Source organism: Solea senegalensis, linkage group LG1 (genome assembly GCF_019176455.1).
Source record: "Solea senegalensis isolate Sse05_10M linkage group LG1, IFAPA_SoseM_1, whole genome shotgun sequence".
Lineage (NCBI taxonomy): Eukaryota > Metazoa > Chordata > Actinopteri > Pleuronectiformes > Soleidae > Solea > Solea senegalensis.
In genome coordinates this window covers 42,366,496-42,380,405 of record NC_058021.1, presented here as the reverse complement: position 1 = coordinate 42,380,405, position 13,910 = coordinate 42,366,496, and the positions used below count along the sequence as shown (strand labels likewise).

The following is a 13,910-nucleotide window of genomic DNA, read 5'->3' as shown; positions in this document are numbered from 1 at the left end:
TGTTGTTTTGTATGTGTATGTGTACTGTTTGTTAACGAATGAGTTGTAAAGGGCTAGCTCAGGGTTTGTATGTGCGGTAGAAGAGCTCCGGTACCTGACGTCACACGACCAAGGTAAGACATACACGTACGTATATACTAGACAGCAACAGCACATACATCAGGCCCAATGTCAAACAACTCATGTCATCGCCAGCTGTGTATCATAAAAGTGAAGAGAGTGGACGGATCCGAAACAGGCTAAAGGCGTTCAGATCTGACCACTATGAAACGTGCTCCCAGCGATGGATTTCATGGTTAGCTCTTGGTAAATCATGGACTCCGACAAGATTCACCAAGAGCTAGTCTGCACATGAACGTTGACACAGCTGCCTGCTGCTAACGTGACCCTTCAGGATATGGGATAATTCAGGTCCTGTCCCGCTGTTTCCCGCTGTCGTAAAAATCACACTTTACAACACTTTATTATAAGGGTGAGATACATTCAGTCTGTCAACTTTGGTCGATTTAAATTGAGCTGCCGAATCCATGCTGCATCTTTCATGTTCATAAAAATGGAGTCATGTGACGCCCAGAGCTCTATGACCTCATAACCTCTCTCCCACACATGAGACAAACCACAAATCCAAACTAGTACCTTACAACACTGTTGAGTTATGAATGCCTGAATGTTAATGTGCAAATGTGGATCATAACTGGAATCAAGGATATTCAGAATTTCACAGATGTTTTTAAGAGGGAAACAGAAAAATAATACTTCTCGCTTTTACCAATTTTTCTCACTCAATCTCTATGGTCTATAAATAATGGACACTTAGGTTGGTTGGTATTTTCTTTATCTGAAAACAACTTTTATCTTTTCTTTACATCCCCAGAGCCATCAATAAATAAAGTCTGTCTGGAAAAACAAAATAAAAAGCCAATGGTCTGGTGCAATACTGGAATAAACATGACCAACCATTTTGTTTGGACCACAAAGAATGGCGTACTCGTTTGTCACTGAGGTAGCTGTCGCGGGTGCACTCCGCTCACAGCGCGACACGAGTCTTCACAACAAAGAAGACATGTGTACACAACTGAACATGCAGAGATAGACAAGCTTTTTGCTTTAATTACACTGTAAAGTTTAACTGTTAATCTGCTTCATTTTCTTTCAGACCCAGGCTGCAATAGTTCACTTAGTAATGAGCAGTACATTTTAATGTGTTCATTTTGCAACATATTGAAGATAAATTCACAAAACCAGCACATGGCTGAGACCACTGTCATGCACTATTCATCTGAAGAGCAACACTTTAAGAGGGATAATCTGTTTTACATTAACTTGAAAATGTAAAAGTTTTTTTCAAGTATTTGGGATTTTCTTTTTTTCTGATTTAACGTTTTCAGTCAACAAAATGGAGCATTACTATTGGAGATGCCATCAAAATATTAACTACACACTATAACTGGCTTGTTAACTAACTAAAAAAAAAAAAAGCCAGTACTAGTTAACCTACTACAGAGGGGAGCAGTGGTGTGACCTTTGGTTTTCTGCCAGAGTGCTCGGTTGTCATGGAGATAATCTGGATTGAAGTGTGGAAACTTCACATTGTTCTGGTTGACAGCTGAGCCGTCGCTACTACATGATGACAAGCCACATGTTGCCATAACAACTGACTATGGGATGCAAGAAAAGGCTTAATTAACTCTTTTATTTATATTCATTAAAATATCATTTCAATTCAGTTTTAATGAAAGAGATTTGTTGTTTTTATTTTTTGTCTTTTGGTAACATTAGCTCCTGTGTTTGCTGTAACGACCGCTACCCTTTCAACCTGTAAACAGCTATATATCTTTGTGACCTTTGGGGTTTTTTCTGCACAGCATGATTATGCTGTGATTCACACTTGTGTACAACAGGCAACTCCAACTCTTCACTTTTTAATCTATTATTCACCTTCAGATTCAAGAGCTGAGGCTAATTATCTCTGACGCTCTGCGGGAAGTTGTGTAACGTACATGGAGAAGGGGCAGGAGATGAGCGGACTTTGGTTTGTCCAGCCTCCATCAGGTGATGAGACATGACATCTTCATGTTCAACAATCTGCACTCGTAGCTACAATCACTTTGTTGTTGTTTTTGCCTCCTTTGAAACATCGACAGCCAGTTGTGTGATGTGAACCAGCACTAATAATCAGCTGTAGCTGACGTTACAAAGACTGAGCCGCTTCTGTTTGCCACTCATTTCACACAGATACATTGTGACAGTGCTGCACAGGAGACTTGGTCATGAAAGATGAGCATCAGGTCCCTGAAGAAGCATTTATACAATGCTTCTCAAACATTTTAATGACACATTAATTAAACAATAGATGCCTTTTGTGAGTAGTCATGTTTTCCCTTTAGTCTTTGCAGCACAACTGCTTGATGGTATAACAAGTGCTATAAACCATTTCAGAAAAATCAAAAGGTCAGACAATCACTATCAATTTTAATGATATTATTTTGCCAATTTATCATCATTTAAATTGTATCGATTTACCTTTTCTTCTTTTCCCTCGCCATTTTTTCACTTTTCCTGTTTCATAAAAGACTGTATAACAAGCAGTGGTCTCAGTATACACCACATTTACACATGTGCGTGAAGTATTATACTTTCATAAGAGTGCAATATCTAAAGTGCAGTTCTTATTTACAGGCTCATACTGTGGACACTCTGATTACTTACTATCTACAGTATGTATATTGTGTTCATTTTTTAAATTGTAATAGTAAATTGAGAGATTGATGTTATTTATGACCTTTACGGTCTGTGACACTGTAAAGACCAATACGGTCTGTCTTAGCACCCTTTTACCTTTTTTTTCACTTTTGCAAATGTTTGCTTTCTTGTTTTGTGTTGTATAAAAAATAAAATAATAAAATAAAAAAAGACGATTGACAAACCTAAAGACTAAACAAATGAAGTTCATTCAAACATTTTTTACAAATATATGTTGCTTAGTAAACTTTAGTTGGAATTATACTTTGGTTTATACCATTCTATTTGTTCAGTGTAGCTCATAAACAAAACTGCCTCGCCTTAATAGAAAGAATCATGTATATTTATATACTGTCAGGGAAGCAGCTGAAGCGTGAATTGCAAAATTCATCTCATCTTGATTTGGGTCAGTGAGTCTTAACACAACAAGGATAAAAAAAACATCAACATTTTTCTGATTATTGGCCGCCATAAAACATAAGCATACAGTATTTCAAAGTGACAGTGTGGCACCTCGTCATGGCCTAACAACAGATGACAGGTGAACACTGACTGTCAGTCACTTTCTCTGCTTTCTGAGCCAAATGACCGCATACTGTGTGGGACCTGCTGCACCATGACAAACTAATTAGCCAATGATAATGACACTGTGTTAGTGCCGTGCTAATGTGCTAGTGATGCACAAGAGTGTTTTCTCTTCCCCTCTCTTGCTTGTTCTCGATCTCGCGTGCCTTAACAATGGTGTGTTCAAGACCAATTAAAAATAGAGAGCTCTCTGCACACTCAAGCCCCGTCTCTGCGACTCCGTAAAGGCCAGGACTCGACTATTGTCTAAGGTATTTGGAGGAACAGATTTATTATTATTCCAATGTAGGCCAACTTCACCTTAAATTATAATGATGGCTGAACATGGGGAACAGGGAGGCTGGTGTAAAAAGATGGATTACTTAAAAAAGAGATGTATTCTGTTTGCAAATGCTACATATATTAATGCTGTTGTGCCAGTAAAGCAGAATGTGGGATTTTTATTGCACTGAAATATTTTAGACAATAGTAACAAGTCACACTTGCAGTGTGAATGAGGGCGGCTGTAACAACAAGCACAGCATCAAGCATGCATTGATTATCAGGCATTTTGCTGGCTGAGGCGAAACCTAAAGAGACAGATCACATTTAGCTGTGGCACACAAACATTTCCATTTACAAACTGGCATATATGATGAAACATGCAGCATCTCCATCCATATTAACACACCTGGAAATGCACCGTAGGTCACAAATCACATATCACGTGCATGTCGCATGTGAGCATTATTCCTCCATTATTCAATTATTCTAAACTCTAGTGCATGACAGCTAGTGAAAGTGATGCAGGGTTCACAAGCATTCAAAAACCCCATAGAAATGCATTAGTTCAAGATGCATTCAAGAAATATCTCAAATGTAATCAGTGCTGCAAACACACAAGAAACAACATGAAAACCTGCTCACAGCTAGACAGACAAACAACACTATGAGGAGAAATGAAATGTCACCGTATTGTAAGAAGCCTTATTGTATCTCCAGATGTGTCAAATCTGAAAACCTCAAAGATACTGTCACTTGAGTCAGGCTGGAAATTACAAACTCTGAATAGTATGTATGTATATATACATATATATATATACATATATATATACATATATATGTATATATATATGTATATATACATACATAGTTCATCATTGTTATGTTTTTAATTGAGCAATATGCAAATTCTCATGCATTGGTACAGTACTACAATGAATAAAGATGGTGAACAAAGCTAAACCATGATGAGTGCGATCAAAGTGAAAATCCAAAAAGGTCCAGGTTCAACTGGTTAATCCAGACAGACAGACAGACAGACAGACAGACAGCTTTACCTGGCCTCCTCTTGTGTATCTGATTCAGAATCTGATCTTCCTGACCAACTGTTCACATCATATAAGTAATCAGATATCGACATTGTTTAGACTAGTCTTCCACATGGATTTCTATAGTTTCCGGCCACAGCCTGGAAAAAAAAAAAAATTCTGTCTGTCTGTCTGTCTGTCTGTCTGTCTGTCTGTCTGTCTGTCTGGGCTCAAACGTTCTTTTAGATTTTCACTCTATTGTCTTCCACTGTGTTGATCTTTAACACACCTCCAACTAACTTCCGTCTCTCTGAATCTGCATCATCGTTGTTTGAGTCACAGAACGCTGGGATTCCAATTGTAAATACAAGCTTTTTATTTTTGTATTCCTAAAATAACCATATGTGGTTTGAATCAGCATTGGAAAAATCTGGTTCTGGTCTGGTGTGTATTTTAGCTGTTCAGAGTGCCATTTGGGCTGCAGTGTAAACAAGGCTAATCTGGCCTAAGCTTTACAGTATTATGAGCCATTCCATCAGGTTCATCCTTTAACCCATCAGTTCCACCTGGACTGACACAAGCTGTGACCAACTACAGAACTAACTATTAACCATGTGACCACGCAGCAGATCATCTATTTGGTGGTCACTAGAACCTCCTGCTTTTATTGAAGCTATTGTACTGAAGCCTTTTCTACCTGAGCTAACCATAGCTGTTATGAGATGATCCAGAGGTGAACGGGTGAACGGGTGAAATGTGATGACACGTACAGGATAAAATATCACACTTCATTTGTTAGTCACTTGATTGTAAGAGTATTGTTGTTTTTCATTACTTTTACATGTGGGAACACATGAGAAGGTCTGGTTGCATAGTACATGCTTATTTCACAAAGATTAGTAGAAATAGTAGAAAAGTAACCTGAGGTTTAAACTGGTTCCTTTTTACTATATGGAAATAACAGGAATTATGTTTGATATAATGTATTTCACCATCTAATCTGAAACATTTAAGTCTATAGGTAAAAGTCAATAGGTGCTCAGATTAATTATGAGTTGAGCGGAGGACATGATTTGCACTCAGTCCTCCTGCATTTGAGTCTTGAACTCTGTGAAAATCATTGTGTGTGTGTGTGTGTGTGTGTGTGTGTGTGTGTATGTGTGTGTGCGCGTGTGCGGGGGTTGGGGGCCTTCAGAAGGAACGGGGTGCTCTTTAAACCCAAACCCTCAAGGGCTCATTTGCTAATAAAATTCACTGAGGTCACCACCGCAGAAAAACGTGGCTGCTGCTTCGGAAATGTCAATGAAGACGGGGCAATTGTCTCTGTCTGCCACCAATCACAACGGCTCTCACTGTGAGAGGGTGAGGCTGTTCATGTGAGCACCGGTGGCCTCCAATCAATTTTCTAGAACTTTCGCTGCGTCCTCTGAAACATGAAAGGTGTGTGGTGAAATGACACTGAATACAGTTTGTGTGTCTCTGTGTAAGTCGGTGTCAAACACATTCACCTCCGACCATCCATCATGCACGTGTTCTAGTCTTAGTCTTAGACTTAGTCTTAGTCAGGCTTTGTTGCTGCATGTCAATCATCGAGCGATTCTTAATGGCTTCATGTTAATCTGCAGTGTGTGTGTGTGTGTGCTGCTGGCACTCCACTGCAATAAGTGGGTCATATAATGGCCGACACATAGCCATCACACACACACACACAGACACACACACACAGACACAGACACACACACACACACACACACACACAGACACAGACACACACACACACACACACACACACACAGACACACAGACACACAGACACACACACCATCATGATCTGATTTATCCTTACTATGTGATTATTTACTGTCACTGAAAAAGAAAAGAAAAGTATTAGAATATTAGTTAACATTCTAAAAAAATAAATATATATCTGGTGGCAACTGGAACGTTGTGGGTTCGATTCCCGGCTCTGATATATAATGTGATGTGTCCTTGGGCAAGACACTTAACCCACATTGTTCAAGGTTTTCTGACATTTTACGAACTATTAAAATATTTGTTGGATTCAGCTCTAGTGTGAATGAGTGAGTGAGTGAGTGAGTGAGTGAGTGAGTGAGTGAATGGGTGAGTGGCAAACCTGTAGCAGCGTAACGTGGTCATGGAGACTAGAAAAGCTCCATATGAATACAGACCATTTATGGTGGAAAACTATTATAATAAATAATAATAAATGATTACACGACAAATGAGAAACAATTGAAAATCATCTGCAAGAATGAACACATGAACCGATCGTTTTGTTTAATTGTGCAATCATATAATGGGGTTTTCTCCTTAACCCCTGCATGACCTTGCAAACACTTCACAGACTCTGATTTTCATACAAATTTGTGACCGGCTCAAAAGCAATTAGTTTATTTTCACAACACAGTGGCACTGAGCTCCTCAACAGCAAATCCCATCTTTGGCTGATGTGATTTAAATTCTGATTAAATTCCTCTCGTCCTTCAGTCAGTGGGCACGTTCTCTCTCATATTTTAAGTGGATCGTCGTCTCTTCTCTCTCATTTGAACGTCTCACACACACACACACACACACACACACACACACTGTAAACAACAATGCTTGTCCAGGTAATGCAAAGGTGAACGCTTTGGCTTCTGAAATGATCCATCTTATCTGTATGCAGCAGCTGCTCTTAAAGAAAGGCCTCTCCATCTGGGTTCAAGAGTGAGCTGCATTTGCATGAGAGCATTATGAACCTGACGAGAAAGAATAAGAAGGTGGAAGATCTCCGTTAACCTTATTGTGCCAGTCCTTCACCATTGTCGAGGTGTCATTATCGACCAAGGGCACGCGAACAAAACAAAGACCCTGAGCTGCACACGGAGAATGCAAAAAACATTCAATTTCTCTCCTGCAACATATTTAGAGCAGACATTAACAATGCAACAATAAGTCATTTTGCCTCAGCTGCATTTGCTATTGTCCCCAACATAATATAAAAACCCTAATTAATCTCAGTTAGAGGAACTTCTTTCTCCTCCCCCTCCCTATTACCATTATTCCCCACAATGAGTCTCTGGAGAGACTGCCGGCATCATCCATGACACCATCAGAGAAGAAGCAGCCTCTGCACCAGCTGCAGCTCACTAAAAACAGCTCCCCCTGAACTCCCTCACCTCCCAGCAGCACCACACCCCGTCAGCTTCATCCAACCCTCCTCTGAAACCCCTGAGAGAGGTGTGGTCCTAGAGGAAATGAATTTCTTTTTTAAATAAACGTCTTTCAAATGATATGCAATCAGAGTCCGCATCCAGCTCTACTCTCCAAGGCTGAGAGAGACAGTTTTAGACTCACTGTCCAACACAGATGAGGCTTGTTGTTAATTACACAACTGCCAGGCGGTCCCTCCAACTCTGGGGAGTGTCCGAACACACATACACAGCCCTCAGAACTGGGCTGAACCAGCCTCTCGGAGCCAAAGCATGCAATCAGAGCTGCGCACGGGCATGAACAAGGCGTGGCAAGGAGGCGGGGAGCGGATCATTGTAAACAACCATCATGTCATCAGAGGGCTCGTTTCAACTTTTTCCATTTCCATTCAACTCTGCTCAAGGCCTCTGATGAACCCTTTCTCTCCACTTAGCACCCTGATATGATGCAGCATGTTACACAGAAGCACTTCCACTCATTTCCAAAGCCTTTGATAAGTCTTTACGAGATATATCACGTCTTTAACGTCTAATGAAAAGAAGAAATTGTGATATTACAAAATGAACTTCACCTTGTAATAGTTACTGCCCTGTGGTTGTGTGTGGTGAGGTTCTGGGGCTGTAACGTCCCAGTCGACTGGTCCATTCATGACTCCATACGTTCTGGACTGGTCGACTTTTTGCCGTGTTCATTTCATACAGTCTATGGTCAATTTGATTTCATCTGGAGGAATGTACCAAGTGCTAATGTGTTCACGTGTGGACGCGTCCATTGTCCATCGTCAGTGTTTTACAACATTTTTTGCAGATCATATAAAAAACGGTAGGCAGGCACATTTTCCATTGCTATAGTACCTCCTTAATATGGGCGGAGTCATCATAGCATGACATTTTATAAGCAACAGTGAAGAGCAAAGAAGTTGTTTTCAGTGTAACTGAATCCTTGATTAAAAAGATTAGTTCACAGAATCGTTCAGTGCTTCCTGCATCAGTGACCGTCTGACACAGTCACTGATGTGAAATACCCCTGAACGGGTTGTGACTCGGCTCAGGATCACCAGCATTGACAGCGCTGTTGCTAAATACACCAGACTCCTCTGCTGAATATTTCAGACAGAGATTTTAGACATTTCCTTGCTAAGTGTGAGAGATTTTTTTAACTGATCTACAGTTCTGAAATTGTTCCATTTGATTCCTGTGTCCGACGTCAGTGACGACACTCTCTCACGCTGTCTGTTGACGTCACATTCAGAATCGGCTCAGCTCTCTCACCAGAGCAGGTAACAAACAAGCACCAGGGACGGAAAAGCAATAAACCGAGTAGAGTCCATTGAAGCCGAGTAGTGTTAGAACTGTACAATGGAAAAGTGCCGTGTAACGTGATGTAACGTGATAAGTGATGTGAAACTCTTGTCACCCTTTGTGACACACAAACATTAACCAGTAAAGAAGTTGTTATAGCGTCACAGAACCTTCTGAGAGTATGATGACATCATTCCATGGAGATCCATTCAAGTACATGTTGACAATGCGACAGCAATCACAGGTGAGATAGATCCTTCACCAGTGTAGCTTTCATCTAAATGCATTTCCACCCATCAACACCATCTCTAGTGGCCCTAATACAATCTCCGCCATCCACTAGGCCTACACTATACAGTATTTCACATCCATGTTGATGCAGACAAAAAGGACAGATCACAGTTTCACACAGTAGGTTGACACTCATCGTAAAATTGAGAAATGCTGCAGCCTATTAATTACATGCAATTCTACATGCACAGGTAAAAAAAACAAAAAAGCACTCAGACAAGGAAACACACTCAGAGAGACCTCGAAACGAGACATGGGATTTTAATCAGATATGTTAAATTTAGAAGGCGCGTGACGTGTTCATTTGTAGGTCATGGCTTTTCCAGATGTCGACGTAACCTTTGCCCAGCCTCCATGTGTCTCCACATTAATCAAATGCAGTGGAATAAACAAGACACTTAGCCTATCAATAGAAAGCAATTTCTCCCGGGCGGTTCAACACACATCATGCTGATATACACACAAAAACACGTCTGGCCACTGGCTGCTTAAAATTAGTGAGGGTCTGCTAATGAATTCCCCGTCTGTCAGTGGCAGTGCCCAGTGCAATCTATCTGTGATGCTTTCACACAGAGGAAGACAACAATATCTATGAGTTTGCTCTGTTACCTTTGTTAGAACATGAAAAACCAAGCAAAGCTAATTCCATCTGCTCAGAGGTGGAGATATGTCTGCATTTCAAATCAAATGAAAGGTGATTAATGGAGCATTAAACAGACACACACACACACACATGCAGGGAAGGCATTTCATTGGATTTCAATATGAGGCCGATGTTTTAAAATGCATTGGAATTTAATGTCACTTTGGTCCCAAAGATCATGCACTTAATGTGGAAAAGTTGCATCTTTATCGTACATTTAAAACAGAAAAAAAGAAAGTAGAGTAAGTTAGAGACAGTGGGTTCAAAGACTTTTATTTTGGAAATGCAGTGAGGTCAGGGATGCACGATATTATCTGCATAACGTCGCTATAGCTACATATGGGCTTTAAAATATATTATTGGATTTTGGGAAACACCCTTTACTTCCTTGACTTGTCTTGTGTCATTTCCAACAATTATCTTTTTATTCAGTTTATTTATTTTGTAAAACTAAGAAAAGTCATATCTGCATCTGCTGTGAATGGAAAATATGATGTGAAGTTCACAACAGGAGATAAAAGCTGAGTGACCTCTGCACTTAGGCATAAAGATAAATGTCTATCACTCCACACATATCAGATATCACACATTCATCATCCATATATTATGTTATTTACATTTCCTGGGTTCATTATTTAACAGTGACATGAAGAACACACACACACACACACACACACACATATGTATACTGTATATATACACATAAATACAATTATTTAACATCATTGTTAAATAATTGTATTTATGTGTGTGTGTGTGTATATATGCATATATAAATATACACACACACACACACACACACATATATATATATAGTTATAATTTCCTCTTCATAGTAGAACTTGAACACATAATCTGTATTTATTAGTGTCTCACAGTGAAGTTGTTTACATGGACGCTTTCTGTATATTATAATTAGAGTCTGATTGGAAACAAAACATCCCATGTAAGGATTTATAGGCGACTGAACAGAGGATTTGGACACACAGTACATTTAACAGATAAAAATCATGTAAATGCTCGGTCACATTTGTTATTCAGATCTTAGCCACTACAACTAAGTGCTGTTTACTGTTCTCAATGATTTCCTTAATCAGTGACTCATCACTTTGGAGCCATATTATTTTTCACCTAAACCAGAGACGTTGCAACAGTTTAAACAAGGACAGCAATTGTCTGGTGGTTGTGTGTTATTTGCCCATTTTTGTTAGTGCATATACACTATAAATAAAAACACTATTACAGCGTTACAGTTTTCTATTATATTATCTCCATTCATGCATTTTTCAGCAAAGAGAATCTGATTCTCATTTTGCTGAATTCAGTTCATACGACACTTTTAACAAGAACATCATTTATAATGAGCTCTTGAATTATTAATTTTACAAGTGAGCACACTGCAGCACATGTCAGATGAACCAGCGTGTCGACGGAACATGCAGCTGATTTTGAATGTAACACCACCACAATAAATGAAGCATCCGTTCAACAATGGTGCAGGCGTGGAGCCCGCCGCTCGTTAACACAGGAAAAGCAATAAAAGAAAAAACTTCTTTGGATTGTGAAAGTGTGTGTGTGTGAGCACGGCAACATTTTAGAAATGTATTAAATGTCCACTTCAGCTGAATAACTTTGGACTTCTTACCCGACATATTAGTTGATAAACTTTGTAGTTCTGACAAACTACAGTGTTTGTGCAACACTTCCTGTGTCAATCCTTGCAAATTAAAAGCATGCATTGTTGTCACTGACAGGTGGGCAGCCCTAATCACAATACCACATTGAAAATTCCTAACCCGTACCCAGCCCTAGTGTCTCTTGGTATTAAGCCTTTAAGAATATTTTGACACTATTCATATTAAATATTCTTTTATTATGAGCTTATTTGTGGTGAGGAAGGATCACAAACAAACTGACGTCCAGACTATTGCTATGATGAAGAGTCGTCATCATCCTTACCTGAGGGCATCCATGGATCTGATGAAGGTTTCTCTCTGGTATTGGCCTGCTCCCATTCAAGGTCATCATCCCTGCCTTGGCTGTACCCGCACGCTGCCAGCGGCGTCTCAAAGTTACAGTCGCCTGTGACAAAAGGAAGAAATGTATGTGCTTATACAGTTTTTCCATTAACTTGCTGCTCAAATGAATGAATAAATTAAATTCTCCAGGTTTTTTTTTTTCTCCCCGGCGCTATTCATAATGCAATACGCCAGACAATGAGATGCATTTAAGTGAGACAGAGTGAAGGATTACTGTAGTAGGCAAGGCACAACATACATTACCATCATTAGCAACACGGCGGTCCAATTTCACAATGACAAGTATGAAGTGTCTAAACTCCATCATCGTTAGACATTATGTTCCCAACTGCACAACCATCAGGGATAAATTGATTTATTTTCCTTTGCCGGCCACAGAACTTTGCTGTTCATGCGCCCGTACTCCACCGAGTCTCTCTAATCCTTTTTACAAGCTGCTCGCAAAAAATGACAGCAAGCAACTATTAAGGCCAGCCTTCAACAGCATGAGATCGATTAATACAAATACCCCTTTATTCTTCACACCTTAAAGGCCACACAGAGATTGGAAGCTGGAGCTTTTTCCCCCTAAAGTGCTTTTTAGTCCACTCATAAATCTAGAAAAATGGCAAGTGAGAACAACATGAAGCAGGAGAGGAGTTGATGCTGAGTAAAGCAGTGGCTTCTGTCCTTTTCAGAGAAGCCACATGACGATGAGAGGATATGATGATCGAGTCTCAATTACATGATTACGTTGACTTTTCTCTGAAAGCACATGTGCAACATTTTGAAATGAATCCAGCTAATGAATGACAAAATGTTTGCTTGCACATCGCTAATACATTTCTAGACACAGACGACACAGCTTACAAATTGTATTGCCTCTGGGAATGTCCTCTGAGCCAGAATCTATGCCAGGCAAAAACCAATATCTCATCTCTTACAAACTCCCTGTGACATTCTGCTGCACAACGGCGAGGAGCAGGGTTTTTGTTATTCCATTTATCTCTCCGCTGACATTTACAGTACAACTGCAAATGAGTGGCCAAACGAGGAGAATATGGGATCATAATTAATACGCTGCTAATGACACGTTTGCTGCTAGAGAGGGTGGCAAGAGAAAATGGACCGACTGTCAAAGAACAACAGGTACAAAGGTACGTGTTCACAGAACCACACATCCACACGGTCTCAGTACTGTATTTCAGATAGCTTTGTGGTTTGGTAAAGTGTTCATGACTGACTGACATTTCATTTTAAATCACACTAGAGAGGAACAAACTGCCGACATCCTTGTCAGCGCGAGGACACGTTATTTACGTCACACCAAATGTAAAATACGTCCATGAGCCCCGATGAAGATGTTTTTCACTCTTGATATGATTCAATAGCCAATAGATTCCCAGACTGATATTATTTAGCACACCACAGTAGCACTCCTGACGCTTTGTTACCAGCATCAAAATGTATAACTGCTTAAAATGAAAGCACATTTTCTATGATGAGATTTAGGGAAAAGCCTTGTGTGGAAGGTGGAAGAGGAACAACATCCTCTCTGCTCGACTTCCCGCACACTGGACCTTTACGACATTCACTAATGACAACCAATCAACGTGGAATGTTATATAAAAAGAGTCTTCGAGTCAGTATCAGAAACCTAAAGTTAGGATCTTTGATCACTAATCACTACAGTTACGTTACAAAGTCCATGTTTCCCTCTAACGACACATTTATATTTTAGTGGACGTTCATTTTATGCATTTGCAAATTTGACCTCACATCCAAGAAGATAATTTAAAGCTAGTTCTTTCCTTTCCTATTGGTCTTA

General features: G+C 39.8%; 1 protein-coding gene across 5 annotated transcripts in view; it reads right to left on the bottom strand.

Annotated features, from left to right (window-relative positions):
- Window positions 1-12,092, bottom strand: part of LOC122772761 (receptor-type tyrosine-protein phosphatase mu-like) — a 117,420-nt gene extending 105,328 nt beyond the window's left edge. For all 5 annotated transcript variants that reach the window (XM_044031027.1, XM_044031018.1, XM_044031035.1 and 2 more), the window contains exon 1: window positions 12,024-12,092. In XM_044031027.1, coding sequence (XP_043886962.1) covers window positions 12,024-12,033 — 10 coding nt within the window. In that variant the 5' untranslated portion in view covers window positions 12,034-12,092. The remainder of the gene's footprint in view (window positions 1-12,023) is intronic.
- Between the last annotated feature and the right edge of the window lie 1,818 nt (window positions 12,093-13,910).